At 38.8% G+C, this 17,956-nt stretch overlaps 1 protein-coding gene across 1 annotated transcript; it reads left to right on the plus strand.

The window, feature by feature from the left end:
- Window positions 1-4,499: 4,499 nt before the first annotated feature.
- NMU (neuromedin U) lies at window positions 4,500-17,708 on the plus strand (the record flags this gene model as incomplete). Its single annotated transcript, XM_082281568.1, has 9 exons — window positions 4,500-4,641; window positions 7,792-7,850; window positions 11,116-11,163; window positions 11,260-11,319; window positions 11,857-11,886; window positions 11,994-12,044; window positions 14,039-14,113; window positions 16,279-16,332; window positions 17,673-17,708. 9 exons carry the CDS (start codon window positions 4,500-4,502, stop codon window positions 17,706-17,708), a joined length of 555 nt encoding a protein of 184 aa, XP_082137694.1.
- Window positions 17,709-17,956: the final 248 nt, after the last annotated feature.

Below are 17,956 nucleotides of genomic sequence, written 5' to 3' on the forward strand. Positions count from 1 at the left end.
TTTTCAGTTAATAATACCAGTAGATTCTGAAAGCAATATTGAGGAGAGAAAAGTGAGATGGGATTATCTTGAAGAATACCCTTTTACAAAAAAATGTATGTGACGATACCTTTTACATAGTAATTATAGTAGATGATTTTTGCTTTCCTTTGAATAGAAATTTATATTCTTTTTTTACAATCATCAGGACTTCATTAAACAATAAACTCTTCTGTTTCCAGTCCCAAGTTTGTGTAGAATAAATGGTGAATGTTGATGGAAAATATGGAAAATATTTTGTGAATTTGTTGGAGAAAGATTTATCATCTGTGACCTGTTCCACTTCTAGAACAAACGCGAGTCCATGAAAATTACACATTTCTTCTGGGTATTCACAGGTAGCCACAATTTTGGAAAGATTATCATGTTTTTATCAGATGTCAGTTTTTAGTTACTGTCATCTGTTGAGCAAATTTTCTTTAGTCATTAAGGGGTTCAGCCATCTCTCTTTTACACAAGGAAATTTTTTATGCAAAACATTCTGTAACTTTTGAAGAGAGCCCTGAACACTTGCTGTAATCAGTCCCATCACTGTTCCCGGGTGGAGTCTCTCTCAGCACAGGGGCTGGGTTTTCTGTCCTCATTTCCCGTAGTTCAAGCAAGATCTAATTCATTAGAGGGTCATTTATGTTTTACTTATTCATAAAGGAAGAGCTGAGGCATCATCTTAGATAAAATAAAAAAGGAATTTTTGGAGAAAATACAGGGTCTATCATGCCCTGTATGACTTGGGTTTTGTTGTTTGCTTTCTATTTGTTGGGAGATATCCCTAAAGACTACTACTGAGTGATTATGACTTTGTGCTAGGTCAACACTGTAATAAAAGCCCATTTAGAGATGTTTATTCTTGAATTGGGGCTCCAGTGACTTTTCTTTACGGATCTTTTTCTGTTCTGACACAAACTTTCTATTCATTATTAGTAAAAAAAGGAGAGAATACCTTGAAGGAGCGCTGTGTCTGAGCAGGCATTAATTAATTATTGAGACTTCCCTACACAAAATTTAATTCCCTAGAACATAAATGAGTAAGAACAAAATCTAACTTGCCCATTGTACAGAGGGATTAACAAGTTACTCATTAATGGACCCATTTGAAGTTGTGAGAAACATCTGCTTGTTTGCACGCAGTGAGCCGTTTCAAGCGCTCTCCAGTAAGTTTGGAATATATTGGTGAAGAAAATGCAGTATGGATAAAAGCACTCCTAGTGCTTGTGTTCAGATGTAGGAGGAATGATTTCTCATAATTTTTATTAAATTAAAGTCGTAGAAAACCCAGTATGCATTGACCTCTTCACAGGCTGCCTGTTCGTGCATGCATGCAGTGAGTGGATTCAGTGACGTACCTCCTGACCCTGCCTTTGCAGAGACAGAGAAGATGCTGTTTTCACATACTCAGCTCTTTGATTTCCTTTCCACTAGCCATAATTAACATTTATTCAAGCAACATTAGGAAGAACATAAATATTTCAAAGAAGCTAATTACAGAATCCAAAACATCCTCCAAGCTATTCGTTTAATGAGGATGTGTTTTGTTCCTGCAATAGTGTAACATTAATTTCATCAAGCAATTAAACAAAACAAAACCAGATACAATAGAGAAAGATGTATTTTTTCTCCTGTTTACGAGAATGCTTACTTGAATTTCAGTGAGTTCCTTGCAAAAAGGTGACTGTCATAAACCATGCAAGCTTCCTATAAACACAGATTCAAGGGAACTTGCTCTGTCAACATTTGCACAAATTTCAGTAGAAATATTATCTTGGTATAATACATAGTCTGAGCTTAGTGCAAATGTACATTTTTGTTAGAAGTTGTATTTTTTTTTCTAGTATACTACAGGGAGGATTACAGCTACACCCTGATCAGTTTGCCTTACCCATGTATCAGGAAATGCAAAACTACACTGATGCTTTTAGTAAAAAGGCAAAGTCTACAATGAAATGGAGTTCATACTGGATTGGAAGTACTGGAGGAGTGTAGCCTGTTAGGATTCAGACAATGTAACTCATGGCACAGATAGGATTGAATGTTTAACGGCTACTGCTTCTGCCCATTAGCAGAATCTGCAGAAAACAAAATTCACATTTCAGATGAAAGATTATCAAGCAATACAAATCAAAGCAAGAGAGAAATATTAGATTTTTTTTTTAATGGTAAATGGAAGACCAGAAGTCTTCTACCTGAAATTTTTTCTCATCATCTTCAAAATCTCCTAATATGTTTTTGTGCAAGTGGGCTCAGCAAAATTGTTCAGTTTGCAGTATTAAAACACACTGTGCAAAAATGCAACTTCTGGACTCATCAGAACCCTTTCACCTGAAACTAAAGTTTAATTCAATATGTATCTTTTTTTTAAGTATTCTTAGAACACTCTGCACTATTCAACAGGTGCAGAATATTTACAGGTATCCTATGCTCACATTATAATAGACTGTAATTTATTTTATTTCACAATCTATTAAATATTTAACGAGACTGTAATAATTAAAATGCATAACAAATTAAATCTTTCCTTAGGCTAGAGCTTGGACACTGATTCATGCATTTGAATAAAGATAGATTAGGAAGATACCTTTCAGCACTGATGACTCCCCATTTATGATAATTTCTTCAACTAAATATGTTCTGCTTTTATTAGCGAAAACCAGAACTAAATGCAATCCCTCAATAAAGACTGTTTTTAAAAAAACTCTTTTAATTAGGTAGATATAAATACAATCATACATACAAAATACAGGCTTCTTCAATTTATGTACTGCTCTGAAAACTGGCTCTCCATTGACATGAGGACTGTCTCTGTTCCCAGACATATAAAGGAAAGCTTTGTTACTGAATCTGATAGAGAAGATGCTCCTATTGCTAAAAGAATTTTATAGCATCTTAGCATGCTGCTTGGCAAAGATTTCACAGTTTTGGTGGGCTATCAAAGAGTCTAGGGTGGCAGAGCCCACTTTGTTTCACATACAACTAAAGGTGAAGGCAAAGAGCAGACGTCAACATTATATGGCTACAAATCAAAGTTTTGTTTTGTTTCACAGTAACAGTCAGGCAGATTTACTCCACCACACACTATTTAGCCCCCAGTCACAACCCACTGAAATGGTAAAAAAGAGTTGCAAGCTATTTTGGAAAATGGCAATCACTATTATTGCACCATCGTCTTATTGCTGGACTTTGATGTACTAATTTCCTTTGACAGAAAAAAAGCAACCAAGTGAAAATATAGGAGTGAATCGAAAAACAAGAGAAAATAAATCATAAAGATAGGTTCTAAATTGGGACCTGCTGTCCTGAAACTGTCTCCTTAGACTTGGAGGAGCACCTCAGCTGCGCAGGATCTTCCTGGAGCAAATGGTGAGAAAGCAGAGACAGCCAGACACACACTGTTCTTCAAAGTCAGACCTTGCTGCTGGGCTTGGTGTGAGGAACAGGTCAGCACCAGCCTGAGCACCTTGCTCACTCTTGGGAGTGGCAATCATCCTTTGTTGGACCTGATAGGAGGAGGAGGCACTGTCAGACTTGGGTAGCCACTCTGGTAAGACAGAGCTTGCTGTGCTTCAGGGATGGCTGGACTAAACTGCCCGAGTGCCTTAACAGATTTGGAGTCTCTGTACTGCTGACTGTCATATAATGTAGTTGCTTTTATTATCTACAGTCATAAATAGGGACCAAGGTGTGCAGCTGTATTTTAAGTAAAATACCTTGCTAAGCACAGTATTAGGATTTTAATCTCTAAATATTACCGTATCACTGAGTTCTATTTCGTCGTGTGGCATTGCGTGTGTATTTAAGGCATAGGAAAAGTCAGGAGGCAGTCACACCCCTGCAGCCAGGGAGTCTTCAGAAAACTCAGTGACCATTCGGCGGGTGCCAAGGCAGAGAGAGGGGTGCGCATCCCCAGAGCCCCGCATCCCAGCCACCGGCGGTTTCTCCCACGTGAAAGCTTCACGAGATTTACTCCCACTTTCAGCTAGCTGGGGGCAAATCAGCTAATGGGTCCGATTTCCCCACTTTAAATCACGCCTCTTCTCCCGCGTACACCGGGCTGGGACAGTGTTTGAACGCCCTTTGCCGCTCGTTCCATCGCTCCGAACACCCACGGCAGTGGAGGAGCAGTACCTTCCGCACCAGCCACCGCGGCTCCTGCAGGGCTCCGGGGGATTAAAACATGGACTTGCTTTTAAGGAGGGGGTTTAATAAAGGGCCTGGAGCCTGGCCAGCGCCTCGCCTCTGTGCCAAGCAGGGGCACCCGCCGTGCCAGCCCGGGGTCCAGCGGCCCTGCCCCGGGGCGGAGCGGGGTGAGTCACCAGCCGCCGGCCCCCGGGGGGAGCGGGGCAGCCCTCCCCGAGCCCGGCTGGAGCTCGTCCACGTGTCGGGGACATTTAAAAAGTTGGGGCAAGGAGCGAGGACATGCCCAGACGAGCGGCTGGCAGAGCGGCGGCGCCGGGCACTCGGCGGACATGGGACACCTCTGCCACCATCAGCCCCCCGCGGCCACCCCCCAGCGCAGCCTGAGGAGGGCAGGAGACGCCGCGGCGCTGCCCGGGTCCCCGCTACTCCTTCTCTTCGTCCTCCTCGCCTCCTCGATGTCTGCTTGCAAAGGTGAGGAGCATCCCGCTCGCAACCCCTTCTGCTCCGCCAGCTCTGCGCATGATTTGGGAGCAGGGTGCGCGCAGCCTGCCAGCCGTGCGGGCCGGCGGCAGCGGCGCCGCTGGAGAGGGGCAAGGATGCTCTGGAGGGCGCAGCTGCTGGGGACGGTTTCGGGGATAGGTCTGGGGGACTTCTTCCCGGATCCCGGTAGGATTACTCTGTCCTGGCAAAACACTCCAGCAGCTTGGGGAATAGGCTTTTTAAAAAAGAGATTTAATTTTAAGTATCATTTATTCTGATTTTTAAAAGGCAAGAAAAGAGATGAAACAACATGTACAAAACTGCAGGAAAAATTAGGATCTAGGACCCTCTGGCAGTCCTACATGTAGCAATATTTATCAGGTGAGGAATCCTGAAAGTTGCTATTTTTGTAGCAAGGAGCTCTTGTGAAGCATCTAGTGGCCTGTTTAACAAACCATACTCTCTTTACTCTATTTTCCCACCTCAGATAGATTAGCTACTTACACCTTGCAAAGTAACATCACAAAATGCTGTGCAAGGACTATTTCCATTTTGTTTGTATTATATGCGTGGGATTTGCTTTAGTTGTGAGGTTTTGTTCTGCTTTGTTGTGTTTTCTTTTAATATCAATAATCAAAGAAATCGAATTAGAGCATACTTAATATTATGTTAAAAATAAGTTCTGAAGATATGGAAGAGGGGAGGGAAGGAAGAGGAGCGTAGTGAAGGGCAATGGCACACAGTATTTCATCACTGTTCTTACACAAACGATTGCCAGGAGCTTGTTTAGGGAGAGCAATAGAGGGAAGACAAGATGTAAGAAGTCAGTCCCAGGCTGTGCATCTGGCATTCTACTGCCTTGAAAGAAGCTGAATTTCTTAAAGATGGCAGAATTGAAGGATAAGAGAGCAAATGGGTTGTGGACAATGTTGATTTTGTTTAGTTTGAAGGATTTTCTCCTCCATGTTCCCTTTCAATAGGACTCTTTTTCAATAACACACATTTCTTTCTTTCTCTGTCTCTCTCTCCTTCCTCTTCCTCCTCTCCCTCCTCCTCTCTCTCTTCTCTCTCTTGCTTTTTTTTTTTTTTTTTCCCTTCCCCCATGGTTATTTTGTATATATTGCAAAACAACTTAATGTTTCATTGTGTGTGCTGTTGTGTAAATTAATGAAGTCCTGTAGGTACTGCAGCCCTGTTCTGCATGGGGTGATGGAGGAACACTGCTTGGTCCTCGGAGGAACACAGTCCTGGGTGCACAAAACAGATGGGATTGCACATGAAATAAAAATTTTTGAATATGAGGAGAAGGGTAAAGGAAAATGAGGAGTGGGTGAAATAATTTATCTTCTCTATCCAGAAGTTTATGCTACAGGCCAAAAAAAAAAAAAAAAAGAGAAAGTTAGGGTAGTCAGGCTTTCTTGCTTGGTGCCCTAATGTTTACTAATTCATGCTAATGAATTTCTTTAGCTCTCCCTGAAAAGCCTTGGGAACCAGGCAATGGCAGAAACAGTGTTCAGAGATAGGCAGGCAATGCTTTGATGGGGAAGGTGTGCTAATTTGAAGTGTTGCCCTGTTCTACTCTTTGCAACCAGGATACTAGTCCCAGGTAATACTCCAGTTTGAATGCACTAATTTAAGAGAAGAAGACAAAGTAAGACAACTGTAGCACCTTTAATTTATTTGGCATTTTTCCTTGAAATGAAACAAATAATTGGGAATTGGTTTCCTTTTTATGTGAGCAACTCAAAAATTTAAAAAAAAATCCCACTTCTATGTAGTGTGGAATTAAGAGTCCCTCTAATTCTTTTTTTGGGGCAAAGCAAGCATCCATAATAATTAGTCAGCTTAAGTCTGTGCCAGTACAAAAATGTGGTTTTGAAATCCATCCTTTAATGCCTGGAACTAACTACTGCTGTGATTATTGTTATTAGGGGTAAATGCAAAATAAATAACATGATGGGCATTCATACCATGCTCACTGGACATTCTAGCTAGGTCTAGCTTCACCTCTTTTTTGTTTAATTTGGTTCAATTCTTTTAAAAATGTGACCACATGTAACTTCAGACTGCCTGGGAGGTTACAAAATCTCTCTAAAACTGAGGTCTTTAGGAACAGTGTATAAACTGGTTAAGTGTGGCTCATGGGCAGCAGCTTTGGGCAGAGGTATAAATTAGATGACTTTGAAGGGTTTCCTGCAGAGCTCAGCATGTACAGATAAAGTATCACCCTCCCCAGCAGCAGTTTCCCTCCCATGGGAGTTACAGCACATCCCCTCACTGATACCATTGCGTGGTGTCTAGTGTACTCACAATTTGGTGATGCTCATTTCTGTTATTTACAGAGACTCTAACAATACCCTGCTATCAGAAGTACACTGTCAGGGAAAATAACAATGTGGTAAGAGGGGTATTTTGGACATTGACTTGGAAGGAACCCTGGAACAGTGACTTCCAGGTCTGCAGCCTGGGTGGGAAGAGATCGAGAAAGGAGCTGCCCCAAGTTAAGCACAGCTTCACTGCATCATTATGCAGTTAATAACATATTTAATCTACTGAGGGACCAAACTTTTCCACATCACATATGCAAGACAGAGGAAACGAAGCCAGTTACACACGTATGGTATTCATATACAATTCATGTATTCATATGCACATATATTCTCAAAACACCATGTTCATCTCAAGGGCACTATCTATGTGCAATTGTACATTACATAGTGCCTGTTCAATTCTGCAGTTGTAGCATACATGAAGGCAAGAGGTAGGGTCTAGATCCTCAACTCACAGTGCATGTGCTGGAGGTGAGCAGAGTTCTCAGAAAGCCTGAGGTTGTAGGCACTGGAATGTGATTTTCTGAGCAGGTCTCAGTGAGACCTAAGTAACTTCCACACTGTTTACTGCTAAGACGTGTGAGTGTCCATATCTGCTGTGAACTTGTGAAGAAACGTCCTGCTGTGTTGCTGGAACAGAGCAGGCAAAAACTACAGGACAAACCGCAGAACACCCAGGGTCACAGGCTTCCTTGGAGCAAGCGGCTCTCGGCCTTTGCAGCTGCTAGTTGTGCTAGGTATCTCTGACATGGGACACTTACACTAATGACCTCTGCTGTGCAGCATCGCTGAGCACGGTTTGTGCTTCCAGGTGCACCGATGCCATCCCAAGCACTCGAATCAGATGAGGATTTGCAGCTGTTGAAAGAGGTAAGCATGATCTGCCATGCGGTATCCTCCCATTTCTTCTGTGCCCATCCTTGCTACAGTCCCACCTTACCATCCCATCCAGTATTTCTCTTGCACAGAGTTCAGCTGTGTTTTCTTCCAGTATGTCTTCCTGTATGTCTCCTATCTTGACATCAGCAAAGAGGTGAAATATTTAATTTTCCAGATATTCTGAACAGTTCCTTCAGGGTTTGGACTGAGTGTTGGGATGTCATTCTGAGAAGAGATTGTCTTGTCTCAATGGAGAGCTATGTTTGATAACAGTTGTCACTTAACTGTGAATGACCAGGCAGTCACTGTCCCTGGAAGCATCACAGTGACCCATCTGGTAGTTTTATAGTCTGTACATGATACTCAGGAATTGTTTCAACTCATCCAGTCTTTCCTCTTGCATCCTCTGTTCTGCACACAAGGCTGGGACATTGTTCAATCCTACCCCAGCTTCTCAATTTACTAGGTAAAGGACAATGTACTGTGTCAATTAGCCCCTCTAACATTTGGCTACTGATTGGTGTCATAACTTTCACTCTCATCTCTGAAAGGATCATTTGTTTTGATCCTGGACTGTGACGCATGTGTTAACGCAGGCTCTTCCCTGCCCTTTTGGAACAGATGGAGTGGCAGGGCATAACATGTGGGGAGGATTTATCCTGCCACTTGCATGCCCTGGTGTTGCTGAAACCTTCAACTATTGTGTTGACATTTAATTTAGTAGCTTTTGATAACACTGGAAAGCAAGTGACTCATCGGGGGGCAGATGCAGAGAGTAAATTTCTTCTGATTGAGACCATTACAGGAGACATTCTGCTTACTGTTATCTCCCCATAGTTCCTATTGGAGATGGTGACTCAAAACCTAACCTATTTCCAGACTGGCACTTGAACAAGCCCTAGTGACATTTATCTCTCGGGAAAAAATGGTCTTTTGGGAAGTAAGATCCTGATAATAGTAAGGAATTTTTGAAAATTAGTTATTTACATTCTGGATTAAAAAGTTGCTTTATACATTTCTGCATGTCTTGATAAGGTTTGCTAGCTGTAAGATTTGTCCCTGTGGTGACTGGAAACCAAGACAAAGGTTCTGTTGATTTCAGTGAAGAAAATGGTATGCATAAGATACTAAATTTTGTAAAATTTCATCATAGAAGCAATATAAAAGTTACCATTATAACCAGAATTATGCTGAACTGGAAATGGTCTAAGGAAAGAGAGTTAGATATATAGTTATATACCCTAAATCAACCTAATGACTGACTCACACTCGTTCACCGGAATTTCTTAAAGTGCAAATAATAATTCTTCCCTCTTTGCTACTTTCCTAGTGGATCATTCAGGAGAAACCCTGCCTCTAAATAAATCTTGTATGTTGCAGGAATGGCTCTGAGTTTATAAATATGAGAACTTTGTAAATAAGTACTTTTTTCTTTACTTGTCTCTTACTTCCTTTTGTTTCTTTATGTTATTTAACCAACACAAAGCAACTTGCAATCTTCTACTCTCAGGCCACATTTCTGAGACAGAAGAGAAAACCTGAGAGAAGATCCATAAAAGAAACTATTAATTTTTTTAAAAGGAATTAACATAAATTGTGGCTCTTCCTCAACTCTTGCTTTTTCCGCAAAGGTTTTAGCTGAAAGATACCATTGTGTTGAACACAAAGCACTCTCTGGCTTGTTCTGCTACTCAGCTATGGTAGTTCTCTGAGTCAAGTAAATAAACAAATAAAACCCAAACACAAACAACCCCCCAAGATGAAAGTACACTCTTTTTAACATAAGCTTCCAAAATTACTTCAGCCTAATTTTATCTCATTCATTGCTGACTTCTTCCTCTATGCTTTCTTACTCTGAAAGTAGTGCAGCTGAACTAATACACTCAAACACATGCAAGATGAAGGAAGAAGAGAGAGGATGTGTTACCAACAAAACCTATTTGAAAAGGGAATTCTGTGAGCTATTAGTTTTCCCACTATGCCTGCTAATGCTTTCTCATAGATCGTCTCTGGAGAAATGGATTATCTCCTGTCCTGAAGTGCTCAGATATGCATTTTCTTAAAAAAAAATATTTTTTTCTTTTATGTTTTCGTTGCTAATTAGTGTCATTTAGGGCTTTTTATCTATAATAAAATTGCAAGAACAATTGCATTAACTGCTCTATTAAAAAACCCCAAACCATTATGTTTTTTATGCAGCCTGTGAACAACATGAGTGGCAAAGATTTTTTCATCTAACACTATCAAACATTACATGAAAAAAATAGCATATAATGATGGAGGTTACTCTTGATACAACTTTAAAGTTATTTAATAAAATTTTAAGTTGATTTTTGTCATCATTATTAAATTGTGTGACTTTACTTGCAGCGTTGGAGACTTTTCCTTACAGAATACTCAGGAGTTTCAGCACCAGTAATATTATTTCTGTGAACTCAAATACCTTTTATTCCATTTCTTATGCCTTCTCTATTAATAACTCCACTAAAAATTAGTAGTATTACAGTATTCTTTCATCTTGGAAAAGAGACAACAGAAGGAAGATGTAGTTAATACAAGGTTATGAACCATAGGGAGAGGATGGGTAGGAATCACTTGTTCAGTACTTCTTCCAAGACAAGATTATCACAGCACTGAATGAAGACAGCTTTGAAAAGACTGGTGAAGACAAAGAGTAGCGTTGTTTCACACTGTGTTTAGGAAATTGCTGGCACAAACTGACTGGTGTGCATGAGATGTGCCAGCACATATCATAATCACTCGAGGGATGCATGTGTCATACACCTGCAGGGATGCTGTAATCCAATTGAAAGAGTTGTGTTTGAGGATTGATCCTTGAATCCCTTTCCTTAGTTTTGTCATTTTCTTCACAGTTTTGTATAATACAAAGATATTGCAGAAGAGATTCAAGTTCATAGTTCATGCCCCAGATGCTTACAACCATAACTTAAAATATGACTTAGTCTGAGAAGTTTGTAGTTAAGAGGAGTATGTGGTCAGTAAGGGAATAAAGGTCACAGATAGGTATGTTTGTTCAGATCAAGCAAGTATAAGTTTGTTGTGGTTGTTGTTTTCTTTTTTATGTGGTTAAGGCCCTTCCCCCTTTGAATGCAAAGTATTTAATGAATGGACCTATGAGGATGCCTTACAATAGACAAGCTTGTAGCTTGCTGCACTTACCTTTTTCTGAAAATATACATATTTCACTTGTTTTTATTACTCTGACTTCCTAAAAAAAGTGTGTGAACTCTTACAGATAGATGATGCATGTTCTGCTTACCTGTTCACAGATTCTCAACCTCGGGTGAGTCAGACAGAGGTAACTACTATTTTGATACTGTTTGTTATACGTAGTAGAATTGCAAGTGTGATAGCTGAGTTCCTGTTTTCTTTGCATTAGGTGTCCAGTACACTGGAAGAACTTTGTTTTTTGGTCATGGGATTTCTCCAGAAACCACAGGTAACACACACAAAAGACTGCTTAGCATTTTTGAAGCCTGATCTCTCACCATGCCATTGTCTACAATGAATTCTGAGGACTCAGTAGGAAAACTGTCATTCAGTGCAGGAAGTATTTCTATCTGGTTTTACTCTGAAATGCTACATTGTCAGAATGTAACACCTTGTAAAGACGGCAGGGATACATGGATGTTTGGAAAATAATCTCCAGGCTGGGTACAAGGTGTTAGGCATTTTTATTGCTCTAGATTAGAAAAACAATGAATTCTCAATAGACAAAGAAATTTACTTATGAGAGTCTGGGGATGTACAAGGGAACATCTGCTAAACACCTCTAACTCTTCTAGGGCAGAGTAATCAATGCTCTCTACAGAGTTTGAAATTATTAGTTACATTGATAAACAAAGACATATAATACATCTGCCAAGGAAGAATATTCCAACCCAGTGCTGAAAAGATTATGTATGTAATCAAAATTATCCATTGTGCTTTTTATTTTAATGAATAAAAGCCTCTCTACCAACTATTATTCCCACAGGGTTTAGATGAGAAAGACAACACCAAAAGGGTAAGATATCTACATATGTCCTACAATCACTCTAAAAAAAGACAAGAAAATCACAACACTCTTGCCCTGTTTTGTAGTAAAACCCCACTTTTAATTTTTTCAAACAGTTCTTATTTCATTATTCTAAGACTCATGACTCGGGCAACTCAGACATCATGGTAAGTGGCATAACACCTCCTTGTGAGTGAGTACATGTGTGCTTGTATATAAAACCAAGGCAATGTTCCTTTCTGCAGTAGTCTCTCCAACTGTATAGCAAGCTCAGGACCGGGAGTTGCATGTTTAAAGTACAGAAGGTGTTTTAATAATATGGGAGAGGATCATCAGTACTGTACAGGTGTGGAAAAAAATTCCAACAAACCCCACCAAACATTCATGGAATCCCAACTGAATCTTAACCTTGTAGTTTCAAATTTTAAGAGTGAGATCAAATACTTTTTTCAGGTTTTGGAACATAGCACAGGCAGTGAAACAATGTGGACTTACAGAAGCTGAGAACATGACCATAACTATTAGATACTCTTAAAGCATTTTTATTCATTATTAATTAAACTGTATGAATTCATTTGCACATGTCATAAATATGTAGCAGGCAAAATAGTATTTAAGTCTCACTTGGACTTTGGATTATATTTTGAATGAAAAATATAGTTTAAACCATGGCAAAGAATTGTTGCTCTAAAAGCATTGTCATAAACCAAGTCAAGTACATGTGATCCATTCTCGCTTTTGAAGTGCAAACATACTCTGTTACCTGTGTGCATCTATGCACCATAGGATTTCGAGAAAGTTAAACATATTCATATTTTCTTGTTTCTTAACAATCATTCTTACGTGCTAATGTCCATTTTTGCCTTGTTCTTTACATTTCTCCAGAAATACGTGGTGTATTTCCTAGAAAGTGGTATCATTCATATTGGGGTCAATGTTTTCATGCTAGAGTTGCTTTGGAGGATTTAAGGGTAGTTAAGGCACAGTGAAATGAGCTATTTCTGCTGCTGCTCCTGCTTAAAAGGCTACTGCATCCCACTTCACCATCCTGCATACCTTTGCCACTGCCCCCAGAGATTACTGCTTTCTCACTTCTTTTGGTTTAGCTGTTCAGATGATTATTTTCTAGCCGTTCTCAGAGATACTAACTTAGGTGAGATCCATCATTCCTCAGCTTTATAACCTCTCTCCACTGGCTGCAAGACAGAGCCCAAGTGGACAGCTGGGATGTACATTAACTCCTTCACTCACATCAGACTCCTACTTTTTTTATGTATAAGGCTTGCCTACCTTTGGCAGATAGCACAAAATTGGCTATAAATAAGCAAGTTCTTTTTACCTACTAAGTACAATAACACTTTGGTAACTCTGGTTACTCCATATATCTTAATTGCATTACTTTTGTAAGAAGTATTGTATCGAAAATGCATTATTTTTTAAATTACATTTATATGAGTTGAAGGTTTAAATTGGTTAATGGAACACAGGTTTTTATTCTTTATTTCTTCCTGTGGACCTCTTTCCAAAATCCCACATGGTTGTGTTTTTCCAGGGTGAGCACTTAGGCTGCACACAATGCCACTGTACTTAACTAGGCTGTCGGCAAGCTTAAAATCTTGTTGAACAAGGAATTTCATGATTGGAGCTTAGATAGAGTGACCAGTGCCATGGTTACAAATGTCACTCAAGAATGGATTCCTACTGCACACTTTTCTCTAGCAAACAACCCAATTTTTTTGTTGCCATTTATTTTGAAGTAAAATGAACTTTTCAGTACAACAGAGGTTGAAGCTGCTAATTTCCATAGTAGAGAATTGTAGAAGTGTTAGTAGGAATACTGTATGGAAATATTCTCAGTACAACTCATAGAGACTCATCAAAGTCTGAATAATTCCAGGAGTGTGTAAATGGTTCTGAACTTTCAGTTAGTTAAGGTAGGATGCATAGCTTTTTCCTCCACCACTCTGCATAGCGTAAATATAAATGTTGATACCTGCTTATTTTCAAGTCAAAATGTTAAAAAAACTAAGTTTCTCGATGAACATCTTCAGTCCTTTTTTGGTGCATGTTTGGTCCATAAGCCAATATTGCAGAGACCTTTTTTGCATCATAAGGGCTAAATTTCACTGTTGGTCATGTATGTGTCTTCGTGTCCTCTCAGTCGTCTGTCCTGCATCCTTTACTGCAACTCGTTCCTCAGCTTAATGAGAGAAGACTGAAGAGATACAAACTGGACGTATGTAAACTTAAACTCTGCATGCTTGTGTTCTCACGCTTTGTGACTCATTAGCTTTTCTAAAAATGCCCTTGTAGACCTTACTGCTTATATATTTCGGTTGGTGTCCCAGAATGTGCTTCAGGAAGGGTTATCTTGCTGCTGATCTTTTTTCTTCCTCATGTTGGGACGAAAAACAGAACCTGCTGTGCATAAACACATCCACCTCTCTCCCTGACTAGGTAAGGAATTGAAAAGGTGGATGGGTGAAGGAAGAAACCTGCTCTATTAAATTCATTCTTTCTTCCCAGTTTGGAACAACACCAGATTTTTTCACAGCTTTGACTTTTCTTGAGCTACAGCTTGCCTGGTAGGATATGATCTATGAAAGACAACTCAAGCATTTTCTTGGCAGTCGATCTAAGAGACTGAGCAAAATACCTTCTAGAGGGCAGGCATTAAAATAAAACTCTGAGTAATCATACATCTTCATGAATACATATTTTTCTGTGTACATATATACACGCAGGCTTGTGAATAAACATGCATATTTATTATGGCAGGTATTTATTTCTTTTTAACATCTCCAAACTCTTGGAAGTTTAGAAGGCGGGTGTTACAAAAACGACAGATTCTTAGCTTCATCTGTTTTCTAGTATCAAACTTCTGACATGACCTCAAACAAGAACACTATTTACAGCCAGACACTTCATGAAGTGTCTGGCTGTAAGAAGAAAATGACATATTAACATAAATCACAATTTCTCACTAGTAATTGTACCCTTGATTCCTTTTATGTTCTAGATGAATTTCTTAATCTTGCAACAGCTGCCTATTTTGTTCCTGTTTTCACACATTGTTCACACATTGAGTAGAAAAAGTAGAAAAAAATGACATATGAATACCGTAAGACACTTAAAAGGCAATGTACAGAAAAAATTTTATCCTTTTGAAATATAAAAAATTATAGTAGTGATCGAATTATAAATACAAGATGGGTATTTCAAACCCAGGTAATGCTAAAATGAGAAGAAAATAGAAATAAAAATCATACAGATATTTTACATACAGCAAGAAACTGAATATAATGCTATATGTGGTGAACCTAAGTCAGAATTAAAATCAAGGCTCAAAAATGATGTATAGGTTAAACCCCACTTCCTTTCAAAGCTTCCCTGGATTGAATCTACTTCTGTAGTTTGGAAATGATGGGAGTCATTCTCTTTTACACAATTCTCACAGCATTAGAATAGAGCACGAAGTGATTCCTTTCCATGATACTTCACCTTATGATATTCACCCAAGAGATCACAGCACCCCAGTTTTTAGTTGAGAAATACCCTCACTGCTAAACAAAAGCCATCTACATTTTATGTTCTGTTAAGCATAACACTGAGACTGTTTTGTTTCTCAAACTGACTGTCTCCCCACCTGCAGGACAGACATCACTCCCATCTGATACTAACAGAAGCAAATAAAATACTGTGATTAAGCTAATGTGTTCTCTAATCATGAAGGTCTCATTAAAGCAACTGGATACTTCATGTTTTACATTTACTTCACATTTAAATGGAATTTCTATTTTCTTCATCATTTGTTACCCTCCTTGCTGTATGGATCACTAGACAGTTGTTTCTCCCTGTGTGCAGCACAGACAGGACAGACTATCATAAGCACTGCTCTTTGGGAGTTAATGTGAGAGGGGTGGTTATGGTACACCTTTGAGAACAGTCTGGGATCTCATTCCTGGGAGCAGCCCAAGTATTTCTGATATTTAAGCTTTGCATTGTTGTCCTCCTGCAAGATGAAAAAAGCAACTCTATCTGTAGAGACTCCATCACCATGAAGACCCTGGTTGTGCCTGGGTAATGAAACCTGGAAAATCAGATGTGGGAAGCTAGGTTCCCACATCAGAGGCAAAGGCTGTTCATCATTTCTAGTACCATTCTAAAGCAATCTGACCTGAGCTAAAACTTCAGGTGGAATTTGGCCCATTCATGTTTGCTATTTCTACATGACAACATAAACTTCTTGTCACTGACATGAAGAGAAATGCACATGAAGCATTTAAGGGGTAAGATTGTATATAGTTCTGAAGAATTACTTTTTATGTGTATGTAAACAACCACTCTTGCATGCAGTAATTTACAGCTGTAGATATAATTTAAAATACTTTTTTTTTCCAGGAAGAACTTGAAGGACCTAGAGTCATTCAAAGTAGAGGCTACTTTTTCTACAGGGTATGGTTTGTTTGAATTTTTTATTTTTGCTTTATGGTGAAAGTTAAAAAAAAAAGTAGAGAAACCACTGAATTACAGAAAGAATTACTGTGATTGAGGAAAATTGTTTTCAGTAAGGGCATTCCACTCTACAGGACTTCTCTAGGTCTGCTCCTGACATTTTCTTGAATTAAAATAAAGGCATAGTAGGAATTTTTTTAAAAATCATATTCCTAGGTTTGTGTCTACATGATACCATGCTATGCCTTAAGACGTCATTGATTATTTCATATCTAATTGTCAGAGAAAGTTCTAGAAAACATGGCATTTTGGAAAATCTTCATAAAGCATTGTTACAATGCTTTATGTTACAAAAACATAATCAACAGAGTATGTTTGCACAAGATAGGATTCCATGCTTACACACTGCTAGGTCTGACCTTGCAATTTTCCTTGTGTTTTGACCAGTAAGGTAAGAAACTAGATAGAGAAATTCTCATGAGACTGAATACAGCTTTTATGCCGTAGAGCCTTTTTACTTCATTTTAGCAAAATTGAGAAGGTGGCAAGTCAGACTTTTGAACAGTTCTCTTGATTTTGGTTAGTATTTCTACTTAAATAAGAAAGTGACTAATGGCTTTAAATAAGAATGTGGCTAGGGTTGTACTCAATGATCTTAAATGCCTTGTTTGCGGTCTAAATTATTCTCTAATTCTAATGAAAAGACCACAAGTTTGTATAGTTACATTTCTTATGTATCAGGCTTGGATCCTTAGGCTTGTTACGACAGGCCAAAGTTATGGGTAATATTAGCATTGGTGCATTCATCCTTCCAGAGTAAATGGCAAATCCTTATTAAGCCCATGAAGAAATTTTTTTTCAACTTTCATAGAAGTTGTATCAAGTCCCTCGCTAGTGCAAAATAGTTCTGAAAAACACCACAGTGAAAAGGGAGAAAATCTGCCTATATCAAAGAATACAGTCTAAAAAGACATGTATTTGTTTAATAGCAAAAAAACACTTACAATGCAATAATAACAATCAGCACATTTTAAGAAAATGCAAAAAGAATAAGGATTCATGATCTCTTGAAGTGACTGCTTGCGGCTTTCTCCCCCTTAAAAAATCATACAAGATAGACAATTCATTCTTCAGTTGATATGCAGTAAATTTTAGTGTATAATTCTCCTCCAGAGGTAGATATAGATTAAACAATAACTTATGTCAGATCTATCTTTGATGATAATCACAATGACGCTATTGAGAAATGTACCAATTTCTATACACACCAAGATGTTTTGGGGCTTTGTTGCTAAATTCTGTCAGTTTTACAGAGCACTTACTAAATATTTGTCTTTCAGCCACGTAATGGAAAGAGATCAGTGGATTTTCGCTAAGGAGGTATTTATTTAATACTTTTAATCATGATCCACATGTAAATTAGTTCATTTTTATCCAAATAGACCACAATATTTTTGTTGAGAAGTAGTCTCAGAAAGCCTTTAACTGCGTAATCGACTTAGCTTTCTGCCCACAAACTTCTCCCAGGTGTGTTAAATACACTTATCTATAGATGAAGTGAACAGAAGCTGTAGGTATTCAGTTCCCAGAACAGAGAGGAGAGAGGTGTTTCAGGCAGCAAGAA

Source organism: Coloeus monedula (assembly GCF_965178545.1).
Source record: "Coloeus monedula genome assembly, chromosome: 5".
In the NCBI taxonomy this organism is placed as follows: Eukaryota; Metazoa; Chordata; class Aves; order Passeriformes; family Corvidae; genus Coloeus; species Coloeus monedula.